Source organism: Mus caroli, chromosome 6, assembly GCF_900094665.2.
Source record: "Mus caroli chromosome 6, CAROLI_EIJ_v1.1, whole genome shotgun sequence".
Lineage (NCBI taxonomy): Eukaryota > Metazoa > Chordata > Mammalia > Rodentia > Muridae > Mus > Mus caroli.
This window is the reverse complement of record NC_034575.1, coordinates 23,294,859-23,305,957: the sequence shown is the minus strand read 5'-3', so window position 1 is coordinate 23,305,957 and position 11,099 is coordinate 23,294,859. Positions and strand designations below refer to the sequence as shown.

The 11,099-nt window shown below is 47.8% G+C and overlaps 1 protein-coding gene across 3 annotated transcripts; it reads left to right on the top strand.

Moving 5' to 3' along the window:
* The first annotated feature begins 3,821 nt into the window (after nt 1-3,821).
* On the top strand, nt 3,822-10,618 carry Pax4 (paired box 4). 3 transcript variants are annotated; one of them, XM_021165268.1, is made up of 11 exons: nt 3,822-3,990; nt 5,878-5,984; nt 6,338-6,468; nt 6,756-6,971; nt 7,262-7,337; nt 7,884-8,009; nt 8,232-8,314; nt 8,693-8,762; nt 9,212-9,228; nt 9,521-9,659; nt 10,438-10,618. In XM_021165268.1, exons 2-11 carry the CDS (start codon nt 5,972-5,974, stop codon nt 10,572-10,574), a joined length of 1,008 nt encoding a protein of 335 aa, XP_021020927.1. In that variant the 5' UTR covers nt 3,822-3,990; nt 5,878-5,971; the 3' UTR covers nt 10,575-10,618. The 3 variants fall into 3 exon arrangements, with proteins under 3 accessions (XP_021020927.1, XP_021020926.1, XP_021020925.1); XM_021165267.1 differs by having other exon boundaries at nt 9,518-9,659; XM_021165266.1 differs by having other exon boundaries at nt 9,173-9,228; nt 9,518-9,659.
* Nucleotides 10,619-11,099: the final 481 nt, after the last annotated feature.

The following is an 11,099-nucleotide window of genomic DNA, read 5'->3' as shown; positions in this document are numbered from 1 at the left end:
ACATAAAACTTTGTCTCAAAGCAGAAACTAAAACACTAAAACTAAAACTAAGACAAAACAAAACAAAACAAAACAAAAAAAATAAAACAAACAAAAAACCCTAACACATTAGAAAGGTGCCAGGAAAGGAACAACTGAGAGATGAACCCAGGGGAACTTGGATGTGGTGACTTAGGAGCTTAGACGATCTGGAGTGCCTCTATTGAACAGTGCTATGTATAATATAATGCAAATTAAAAAAAAAAACTAGAAGAGAGAATTTTGAATGTTTTCACCATGAAGAAATGTTAACTGTTTAAGGAGATGTGTTTAAGCTGATTTTAAAATTACACAATGGATACATGTATCAGACATCACATGATACCCCTTAATAAGTATGTATGCTTTTACACAGTAGAAAAATAAGTTAGAAGCTCTTTTTATCAAGGTATGATGTATAAACTACACGATTCCTTAAAGCCATCCCAATGATTATAAAAACAAAAGGAACTATGAAGTGGTCAAGGGGAACTGAAGGAAATGGATAGCAAATGTGAAGCTCTCTCCAAGATGGGATCTGGAAGAAGTGAGGAAATCAGAATTGAGTATGGACATTAGCAAGTGATAACACCAATATGGTCTATTAACTACATTGCATGTTATTCAACATGCTGGCCTGGGAAATGGATGTTGAGTATATGCCAATTCTCTGTCAAACAGTCCTAGGCAAAATAAAAGTAAGGCAGAGTGAGGTGAGTGCAGCATTAGCGATTCCCCAGGAAACCCCATTGCCTACCCAGCCCTTTCCCACCTTGCAGGGCAGGTGGCTGGCACAATGTCACCTTTTGATTCTGCTGTGATTGCAGGCACAGTGTTTGGCCTGGTAGCTCTAGACCGTTCTTTCACACCAAGTGAGCTTCATGGTCTCCCCTTACGCTGGTAGCTCTAGTCTCTCTGAACTTCACGATGCTGTGGGGAGCTCCGTCTTCAGGAAGTGCAGACTCACCACACCACTGACTTGCCCTAGTCCTATAACTAACTTGGATCAGGCATGAGCTCAGAGATTAGGAGCTCTTTGAGAAAAAAGAACAGAGGAAAGGATTTTTCCTCTGCTGTCCTACTCCAAAACAGGATGGAGGGTGCGCTTTTCACTACCTTTCTGGGGCGAGCAGAGGGAGGGACCCTGGCCATGTACAATCTAAACTGAATAACACAGGGACTTGCAGGTGGACAGAGCTCTTGACACTGAAGGGAAATCATGTCTAGGGGAATAGAATGATTGCACGAACCTTTGTGGGGTGGAGAGTGTCACCTTAGCGCGACTCCCACGCTCAGAAAAATCCAGGGAATTCGAAGAACCCTTATAATTTTGTAGCAAAGGAACCGCTTGGACTTTAAAGTGGGAAGTGCCAGCTGTAGGAAAATGATTTTGGATTTGTGGCGCGTGCGCTCTGAAAAAGTAAGGGCTGGCAAGAGATTGGGACTCTCTTTAGAAAGGGAAGATGAGGACCAGGACCCCATAGCCTACACAAAGGGAGAAGCGAAACAGCCTGAAACTGGCATCACCTTCTCCAAAAGGTGCCAAGAGCTCCCGGGGAGTTGCCAGACAAAGTCAGCGGGCCGGTGCGCCTGCCGCGCCCTGTGCTCTCCAGCTTTACGCACGGGTTAGCTCGCTTTTTGGCATCACGAAGGAAGCAGGGAGGAACTTCAACCACCACTACTAAGGATAGAACTTTTACCACAGTCACAGGCCCCTAAACCAGGAGCTCCCCAAAGGCAGGAGCCAACAATCCAGGCTCTACATCCAGGTGAGGAAGGAGCTGGAATGGCCTTGGCTGGCCCAGGAGAGGGGCGCACAGCCTCGTTGGCGTGCGACAAGACCTCTGAGTTAATGTATAATTGTGAGCAGATGGCGGGGGCTGGCAGCAGCCTGGGGGCTGGGCCCAGCTAATGAGGGACAATTAGCCCCAAACCCGGTGGGGGCAGTTAGGAGAGTCAGACAGTGAAGGCAGATATTTGCTCCTCAAACAGTCTGGCGCGTTGGGCAGAGGGCTGAGTGACTGAGCCTTTGGGCTTGCTAGGCCCCCCGCCAGGGCCCTTTCCCCCTTTTCCCTCTCCCTATCACCTCTGGGTCGAAAGCTTCTGTTTGTTCAGCCCCGAGAGCCTGTTGTAAAGACTGAGAGAGAGGGTAGTTTATGGGGGAAATCGCTGCCACCACCATCTGCCAGGGCTTGCCTTTTCTCCCCCCTAACACCCCTACGTACACCCTCAGGCAGCTGTCTATAGGAAAAGAACTGACAGGGCATGAGCCCTGAGCTTCAAGATGCAAGAACAGATCCAAAGAAAGGAATAAGGCAGGAGGAGACCGAAAGCAGGGTTACCCTCTTCTTAGAGGACCTCCTTTCACCAGACACAGCTAAGTAGACTGCGGAGCAGCCCCCAGCTGCCCCTGGTGGAAGGGCTCTCCCTGCACTAGGGCCCGTACTGTCCTGCCCATGGTGCTGAAACTATCTGTTGCAGTCTTCCCTCTGCGCCAGCGCTCTGGCTCAGCCTGAAGATGCTGGAGCAGACTGGAAGGGGAATGGAGTATGTGTCAGGGTAAGACTGAAGACCCATTTCTGTGATACACTTGGCGTTGGAAGACAACAGTTTCTAATTCCAAGATCCAGGTGTTCATGTTCCATACCCACTTCTCCATTGCCAAACCCAAAGCAATGAGATCTACTGTTCTCTCCTCTGACTTCTAGGTCTATTCTTAACGCCTCAATAAATCAGGGTTGCTTACCTAAGCCTCACTTCTGTGACCAGGTTACAGATTCTGAGATATACAATGGACCCACAAGGTTTTCCACATCTACTCCTTCACACCCTTACAAGCATCTATTGAACCTTGTCTGCAATAGCAACAAGGTTTCCAAGCACTGTGGTCCATGCTCACTTCCAGCACCCTACCCTACCCAGACACTGGTTTTCTCACCCTTGCAGTGGCCCAGACAATCTGAGGTGTCTTTTGTTCAAACAACAGTATCCGTTTTTTATCTAAATGTACCAAATCCCAAGTAAAATGGATGGAGTCTGAAAATATCCAGAGATGGGAGAGAGAAGATGTGTGTGTGTGTGTGTGTGTGTGTGTATGTCCTTAGAAACATGCATTTCTAGTCATCCTCAGACACGAATTCCCACCCACTCCTCCCACCGTCGGTGTCCTGAAGTTCAGGATAGCCCTATTTCCAGGCAAGAACTCACCTTTGTGTCATTTCAGTCAAGGAATCAACAGGAGGATAGATGGGAATCCTCTCTGGAGACAACTGATTTATGTGACACTCTTCTCCACCTGTTCTCCTTCTCTTGAGGTTCTAAAGGCCAACTCAGTCTGTACTCAATCTGGCTACACTACATATCATTTATCCTTTGTAATAATACACACATGTCCTGGGGGTTGACTTAAAAGCTCAGACGTGTGCATGATGGCTGGGAAATGATATCAGTACTCCTGGAATATTCTTTTGTGTTTCGATGCATGGGAAACTTTGGATACATAGTCTGAAGTGTGTCATCTTCCATGTTCCTCATTCCTTCCAAGAGCACTGGCTCATGCTTGGGTACATTCTGGATTGAGAGAGCCTGTCTGAATGCCTCTATACTTCCTTCAGGGTAGAGCCACAAAGTGGACTCTGAAGCCCCACAGAAGGACACAGACGGTCACTGGCTGTGGGTTACCCTGCCTCAGGGCCAGTGTCAGCTAGCCCCATGCACACTTTCCTCCTCCTCCTCCTCCTCCTCCTCCTCCTCCTCCTTCTCCTCCTCTTCTGCTCATGGCCTGTGACATCACTGGCTACTCCCAGAAGGCTGCCCTCTGCTCCTGAGTGAAGGCTCTGTGAAGCTCTGGACCCCCTGGCAGGACTGAAGCAGCTGGAGGCTGTTACAAGACCAGACCACCAGCAACCCCTGGATCCTGCACAGGACCCTGAGACCTCTTCCTGGAATTCCCACCTCTTTTCCTCCATCCAGGTAGCTCACCAGCAGGCTCATTGTCTGCTCTGTCTCCCATACTATCCCCATGCCTTTGTGTGGCCAGACTCAACTTTCTCCCTCCTCTGTCTTTACAGCTATGCACTTTCCTGCTCTTCCAACTCCTTAACCTATTTTCTCATCTATTGAGTGTCAGGCTTTTTTTCTGATAAGTTATCATGTATACTGATGCCATGTGGGAGGCTACTGGAAACAGGGTTTCTGTGAGTTTCTGTTTGTGGGCATGGTTCATTGGGGTTTGGAGGGTTTTTTGTTTTGTTTTGTTTTAGATTTGGATATTGAACCTGTGTTTCACAGTGACTTTGACCCTTGGTTACTTGGGAAGATAAACCCTTGTGAAGGATTCGGGACTAGGCTGGTAGTCTAGTCCTGCATCCCCTACCCTTCACATTCCCAGCACAACCTTCCTCTCTCCATTTCTTTAATAGCAAGTATGAAGCAGGAATGGGAACATGGAAATAGAATCTCATGCTCAGTAGCCAGAGATGCTGACCTCTAGCAGCAATGGGCTTCTGAACCTGGAGCTTTATTCTCTGAGAGGGTGGGCTTGATTTATGTTAACCCCAAACGATGCCTTTTTTTTTTTTTTTAGAAAAAAATTCAACTTTCTTACTGAGTTTCTGGAATGCTAAGAGATGAAAGGGGCAAGTCTCTAGATGCTTAAAAACAAACAAATAATAGGCACTTTAGTTACTAGATTCAATGGGCTCTGGAGTCTTGGTGTTTCATTTCTGATAGTTTCCTCTTCCTTGTACATTGAAAAGGAAAGAGTCCTATCAAGGAGTCCTATCAACTCTACATGCTCAGCACGCTAAGCTTGCCTCTGTCTCTTTTTTTCTTCTTTCTCACTTCTTTCCAAACCAACAAATGTTCTCGTGTTTAATGCCCTATTCACTAAGTAATTGCTGTGGAGTTAACTGAGCCAAGACAGCGTAGTTATTTCAGGAAAGCTCCATGGATAAAGCTGTCCCCTGGAGTTACCTACAGCTCTGCCAAGATTCCAGGCATGAAGGGATACAGCTTCAACTCCTCTTAGTTGCTGATGAAAGCAGAAAAGACATGACTGTGGCGGCTGCTGCGCAGACTCTCTTGTGCTCAAGATGGCTTCGGCTCCCATAAACAGACAGCATCCCTTTCTTTCAAAATGCTGTTAGGAAATGTTAGCAAAATATGCAATGTCTGGAAGGTAGCCCTTGAAAATGAAATTTCACTGTGATATCTAGACTTCTTCAATGTTCAAGAGAATCAACAGCTCCAGTGACTTTAGAAACTGCTAGGAGGTGTGTGTCCTAGGAGAAGCCATCACCTTAGGCTTTATGTATCTCTTTCCAATGGGTGGGACCAATGCCCAGGACCTGAGGTAGAGCTAAGCCCCAAATTCTGCCCCCAAGAGTTTCCTGGAGAACACAGAAAACAAGAGTCTGGATTTCCTTGAAGTGCTTTGAAGAAAGTGTTTGACTGGTACTTGGGAGAACTGGACTCGGGACTGTCCAACAGTGAAACCTGAACTCGAGAACCAGAGTCTCTGGCTCAAGAGTGTCAACCAGGGACTGAGAAGGCTTATCATGGGCCAGATGTCAAGTTGTCCACTTGAGGAAGAAAAATCCTGAGGACTGAGAAGAATGGTCCCTTCTGCTTCTCTGTCCCTCTTTAACAGATAGATGGGGGATTAGTTTCTACACCCCTTCCACTTCCTTATCAGGATATCGAAAAAGATCCAATCCTCAGCTGACTCTGTGATGTCAGTGCATGAGAACTTAAGGATACATTAATGCTTTAGTGTTAGCCAGCCTACAGACACCCTGTCATGAACATTCCATCCCATGACCATTTCCAGAGGCCACATGTAACCCTCTATTGTTGCAGTACCAGCCCCAAAGAGAAACTTCCAGAAGGAGCTCCCCGTTTTCAGTTTGCCAGTTGGCTTCCTGTCCTTCTGTGAGGAGTACCAGTGTGAAGCATGCAGCAGGACGGTAAGAGGTCTGGGAGAAGTTGAAAGAGGATAGAATGGTTCAGAGATAGAACACTGCCCTTGGGTCTTGGCTTCCACCAACACAATGTCATTTGTCCTTAGCCAGTGCCCTAAGCTAATTTTTCTCCAGTTTCTCCCTCTATGCTTTACTCTGCTACCTGTTGGATTAGGAGATAACCAACTCCCCCCAAAAAGTGGTTTGTTCTGGGGACCCTGGAAAAAGGTGGGCATAGTCTCAGAAAAAAGTCATACTGTATGGTGGCTGACCAGGCTGCAAGACCAGAGAAACCTTCTGCCACAGTGGGTGGGAACCTGGACAGAGGCAGTGTGTTGACACTTATCTCTCATACCTAGGACTCAGCAGTGTGAATCAGCTGGGGGGACTCTTTGTGAATGGCCGGCCCCTTCCTCTGGACACCAGGCAGCAGATTGTGCAGCTAGCAATAAGAGGGATGCGACCCTGTGACATTTCACGGAGCCTTAAGGTAGTGCCAAACCCATTACTTGGTGATGGAGACAAGAACCAGGCATCAAGGACCTCTCTTAAGGCAGCAGCTTGGGGTTGGACTCGCAGGGTTCCCTCCTAGAAGACCCTCTTAGAGGTGGGAAGGGGGAGTTTTAGGTGCCCAACGATGAGATGAACCTCTCAATTCTATGGCTTGGTTCAGCAAGGCTCACTTTGCTTTGTAGCTTCCTTCTGTCCCGGGAAGGCTCTCTTACCTTCTGCCCATCATAGCTTCTGTGTCCTGTTCTTACTTCTCACCACACTCAGGTATCTAATGGCTGTGTGAGCAAGATCCTAGGACGCTACTACCGCACAGGTGTCTTGGAACCCAAGTGTACTGGGGGAAGCAAACCACGCCTGGCCACGCCTGCTGTGGTGGCTCGAATTGCCCAGCTAAAGGATGAGTACCCTGCTCTTTTTGCCTGGGAGATCCAACGCCAGCTTTGTGCTGAAGGGCTTTGTACCCAGGACAAGGCTCCCAGTGTAAGTGCCCTCTCCCTACCCTGGGGTTTGCAAATCTGGGGGAGAAGATCCCCCTTTCCTTAGCAATTTGGGTATCTCAAGCTGGAGTTAAGGGAAGTTGGAATTATCCTTTGATTCATAAATTTCTCTTCTGAAATGTGATGGTGGTCAGGGAGCTGAGGAGGAGGTATGGGACAGGGGAGTGCTTCAAGCTGCTACTCTGGGGATGGTGAGTAGAGGGGAAAGGATCTCTATAGGATGCAATCCTAGGCCTATGTCCCATCTTCCCAATGTGTATCCCAACACCCCAGGTGTCCTCTATCAATCGAGTCCTTCGGGCACTACAGGAAGACCAGAGGTTGCACTGGACTCAACTCAGATCACCAGGTGGGTCTTAGAGTTGTCGCCAGAGATAATCAGAGCCGAATTTCTTAGCATTTTATAGTTCTTCCTTCTGCCAATCATGAGTTCTCATTGTTTTGTGAATCACCCTCTCAACGATCCCTTAAGAAGGGTCCAGCATGTGCCTTTATTATCTCTTGGTAGACTATGGAAGTTCAGGAAAATGAAATTATTTTCTCAGATGTCAGCCAGTTGTTGACATGTTTTGGGCAGGGCCTACATCCCCTAACTCCTAGATTCAGTCTCTGCTAAGAGCTAGGCTAGGCTGGGCCTTTCGTACCCTTCCTCTGCTTCCTACTTAGCTTCTCAGAACTTCCTCCATGTTCTATGGGGTCGTTCAAACCTGGAGCAACTCTATTTTTCCCTAAGTAGTGCCATGCTACTGACTACACTGAATAGCCAATGCCAAGGAACTTCATATCCTGCTGGCTCTGCTCTGCTTCTGTGCCTGTGCTGTTATCACATGAGAGACCCTGTGTAACCAGAAAGGTCAGCTCCACAAAGGCCCTAAGACATTGTCCTCTTTTGCAGCTGTGTTGGCTCCGGTTCTTCCAAGTCCCCACAGTAACTGTGGGGCTCCCCGAGGTCCCCACCCAGGAACCAGCCACAGGAATCGGACTATCTTCTCCCCGGGACAAGCCGAGGCACTGGAGAAAGGTGCTGGGCTTGGGTAGACAGTGGGAAAGATGCTGCTGATATGGTGACAAGGCAACAGTCTTGAGACTTATGGGTGAAGGCTGACAGGGTCCAGGCTGTGGGTGGCTTGACCTTGGGAAGATGGGTTATTTAGGCTTTTAAGAAGTAGGGAGTAGGGACTGACAAGGAGACCATACCTTACTCCTTCCCTTACCCTCACTGTGAGAGCCTCTGTCTCTACAGAGTTTCAGCGTGGGCAGTATCCAGATTCAGTGGCCCGTGGGAAGCTGGCTGCTGCCACCTCTCTGCCTGAAGACACGGTGAGGGTGAGTGAGCACTGGGACACAGTGTGAGGGGTCTGTAAAGGAGAAGAATGTATACTGACCAGGTGATCAGGGCTTTAGGTCTGTGGAGGTAGAGGTGGCAGCAAGAGGGTGAAAAACTTGTCAGAGAGAGAGAGAGAGAGAGAGAGAGAGAGAAATCCTCCTTGCTTTCTGTCAATTACTCTCTCCTCTTCCCCCCCCCCCCAACACAAGCCTTTTTGGTGAGGAAAAGGACAGAGAGCAACGGCCCGAGCCAGGGGGTGAGGGTGTGAGAATGGAGGAAAGCTCTACTTTCTGTGTCCAGGCCAGGGACACATGGTAAGAGCAGCTGGTGCCAGGTGGCTGAAAACACAGCTAGTGACAGTCCCCGTTCTTTCTCAGGTTTGGTTTTCTAACAGAAGAGCCAAATGGCGCAGGCAAGAGAAGCTGAAATGGGAAACACAGCTGCCAGGTGATTTCTGTGCACATCCATCCATCCATCCATCCATCCATCCATCCATCCATCCATCCATCCATCCATCTACATCTATCAACTGTCTGTCTGTCTGTCTATCCACCCATCCATCCATCCATCCATATTTACATAGCACTCCTCATGTGTCTGGCTCTGTGCTCGATCCTGGGCACACACAGATCCTGTTCTTAAAGGCTGCTCTGTCCCCAGAATCATCCCTTGGACTTAATCATTATTTCTAGTTTCCCAGGGCCCCATTTTGGGAAGAAGACAGTCTAAGTTTGTGACATCTGCCTCTTCTAAACTCTGCAAGAAGTTGTAACCTTTCCTGGGACCTCTGTCTTTTACCACAGCCCAGGTCCCCTTACCTATTTCTTCCTCTGAGTGGATTCACCTTCACCTTATAGGTGCTTCCCAGGACCTGACGGTACCAAAAAATTCTCCAGGGATCATCTCTGCACAGGTACTTGGGAGGAGAGGGGCAGTTTATGAGCTGGGAAGACTGATATCTCATGGCCTCTCCTACTTCTGGTGAAGGCATAGGTAAAACCCATGGACAGCCAACACTTGCGTGGTGAATTTCTGCAAAGTGCTATCCCCTGGACTCCTGTGTGAATGGCATCCTATTCTGGGGTGTAGGACACTGTCCGGGGATGAGGCAGGTGGTCTTGTGGGTCATTCAGTCCTCTTACCGAGGCTTTCCAAATAGGGAGGCTCACTAGAAGTTGAGGGTGTCCTCTTGCTTTCTCAAGCAGTCCCCCGGCAGTGTACCCTCAGCTGCCTTGCCTGAGCTGGAATCATTGAGTCCTTCCTTCTGTCAGCTATGCTGTGGGACAGCACCAGGCAGGTGTTCCAGTGACACCTCATCCCAGGCCTATCTCCAACCCTACTGGGGTAAGAATTAAGAACGGGTCTCAGTCTTACAGGGTGAGGGATGGGATAGCTGGCTCCTTTTCTGTGGAGGGCCTGGTTCTCCAGTTGGGGATACCAAAGGAATCTCTCAAAACAGCTTCCCTCATTCCTTGGATCACTTTTAAAGCTGGGGAATCTACAGTAGATCTGGTCCCTGCAGATGGTAAAGGAAATGGTATTGAGATCTGAGTGTGTATGTATACCCGTAGGCAATTGTCTCAGCCTCAGAGACTTTGAGATGTCTCTAGGACCAATAAGCCCAGCTCGGGTGCCAGTGAGATGACTCAGCAAGTAAAAGCGCTCCTTACTGAGCCCAATGAGCTGAATTTGATCCCAGAAGCTCACATGGTAGACAGAGAGAATCAACTCCAACAAGTTGTCCTCTGAGCTCCACATGTGTGCTGTGGCTCATGTTTGTGTGCATAAATGCATTGAACACACAAATAGTGGATAAATTAATATGTGTGTGTGTGTGTGTGTAAGCCCAAGCTCTGCTTCTTGTGCACATGCAGGCATGCATTTGCACACACACATATACACCCATAGTGAATAAATTAGTGGGGGAGAAATCCAAGCTGCCCTGAGCCCTGCATGGTGTTACTCCCATTCTCACTTCTGCTCTTTCCTGCCCCTGGCCCTGTCATTAGCCTTAGTGCCACTCCAGCCCTAACCCATCTGGCACTGCACTGTTGGGAGACTTGGACCAAGGTAAGAGGCCCTGAGATGGGTAGGATCTGACGCTACTATTTCCTCCCTACAGACTGCCAATCCCTCCTTCCTGTGGCTTCCTCCTCATATGTGGAATTTGCCTGGCCCTGCCTCACCACCCATCCTGTGCATCATCTGATTGGAGGCCCAGGACAAGTGCCATCAACCCATTGCTCACACTGGCCATAAGAGGCCTCTATTTGGCAGTAATAAAAACCTTTTCTTAGATGTTAGTAATAGTTCTTGCTATTTATCATTCTTTCCTCATGAACACCAGTGTACCTCTGTCTGTCTGCCTGTCTGTCTGTGCCTATCTACTATCTAACTATCTATCTCCTAATTTATGTATACATGCATTGTATCTATATAGTAATGAATCTATCAATTCCATGTATGTGTGTATGTGTATGTGTGTATGTGTGTGTATGTGTGTGTGTATATATATATATATATTAGTGTCCTCTTGGAAAACTGGCTTCTGACTCTCTAGCATTTTCTACTTAATATTAAATTATTATTTTTAGCTTATTATATTAAAGAATAAATTCTTTCACATATTTTGAAAAAGAAATACTGAAACCATTTTCCTCTCTCTAAATTGAGTATCTTGCTTTTTTTTTTTTTTTTGGTTGGTTGGTTGGTTTTTCGAGACAGGGTTTCTCTGTGTAGCCCTGGCTGTCCTGGAACTCACTCTGTAGACCAGGCTGGCCTCGA

Coding starts and splice junctions, on each gene's coding strand:
- Pax4 (XM_021165266.1), top strand. Junction 6,469..6,755: donor ACATTTCACGGAGCCTTAAG/GTAGTGCCAAAC, acceptor CACCACACTCAG/GTATCTAATGGCTGTGTGAG. Junction 9,229..9,517: donor CAGGGATCATCTCTGCACAG/GTACTTGGGAGG, acceptor TGCTTTCTCAAG/CAGTCCCCCGGCAGTGTACC.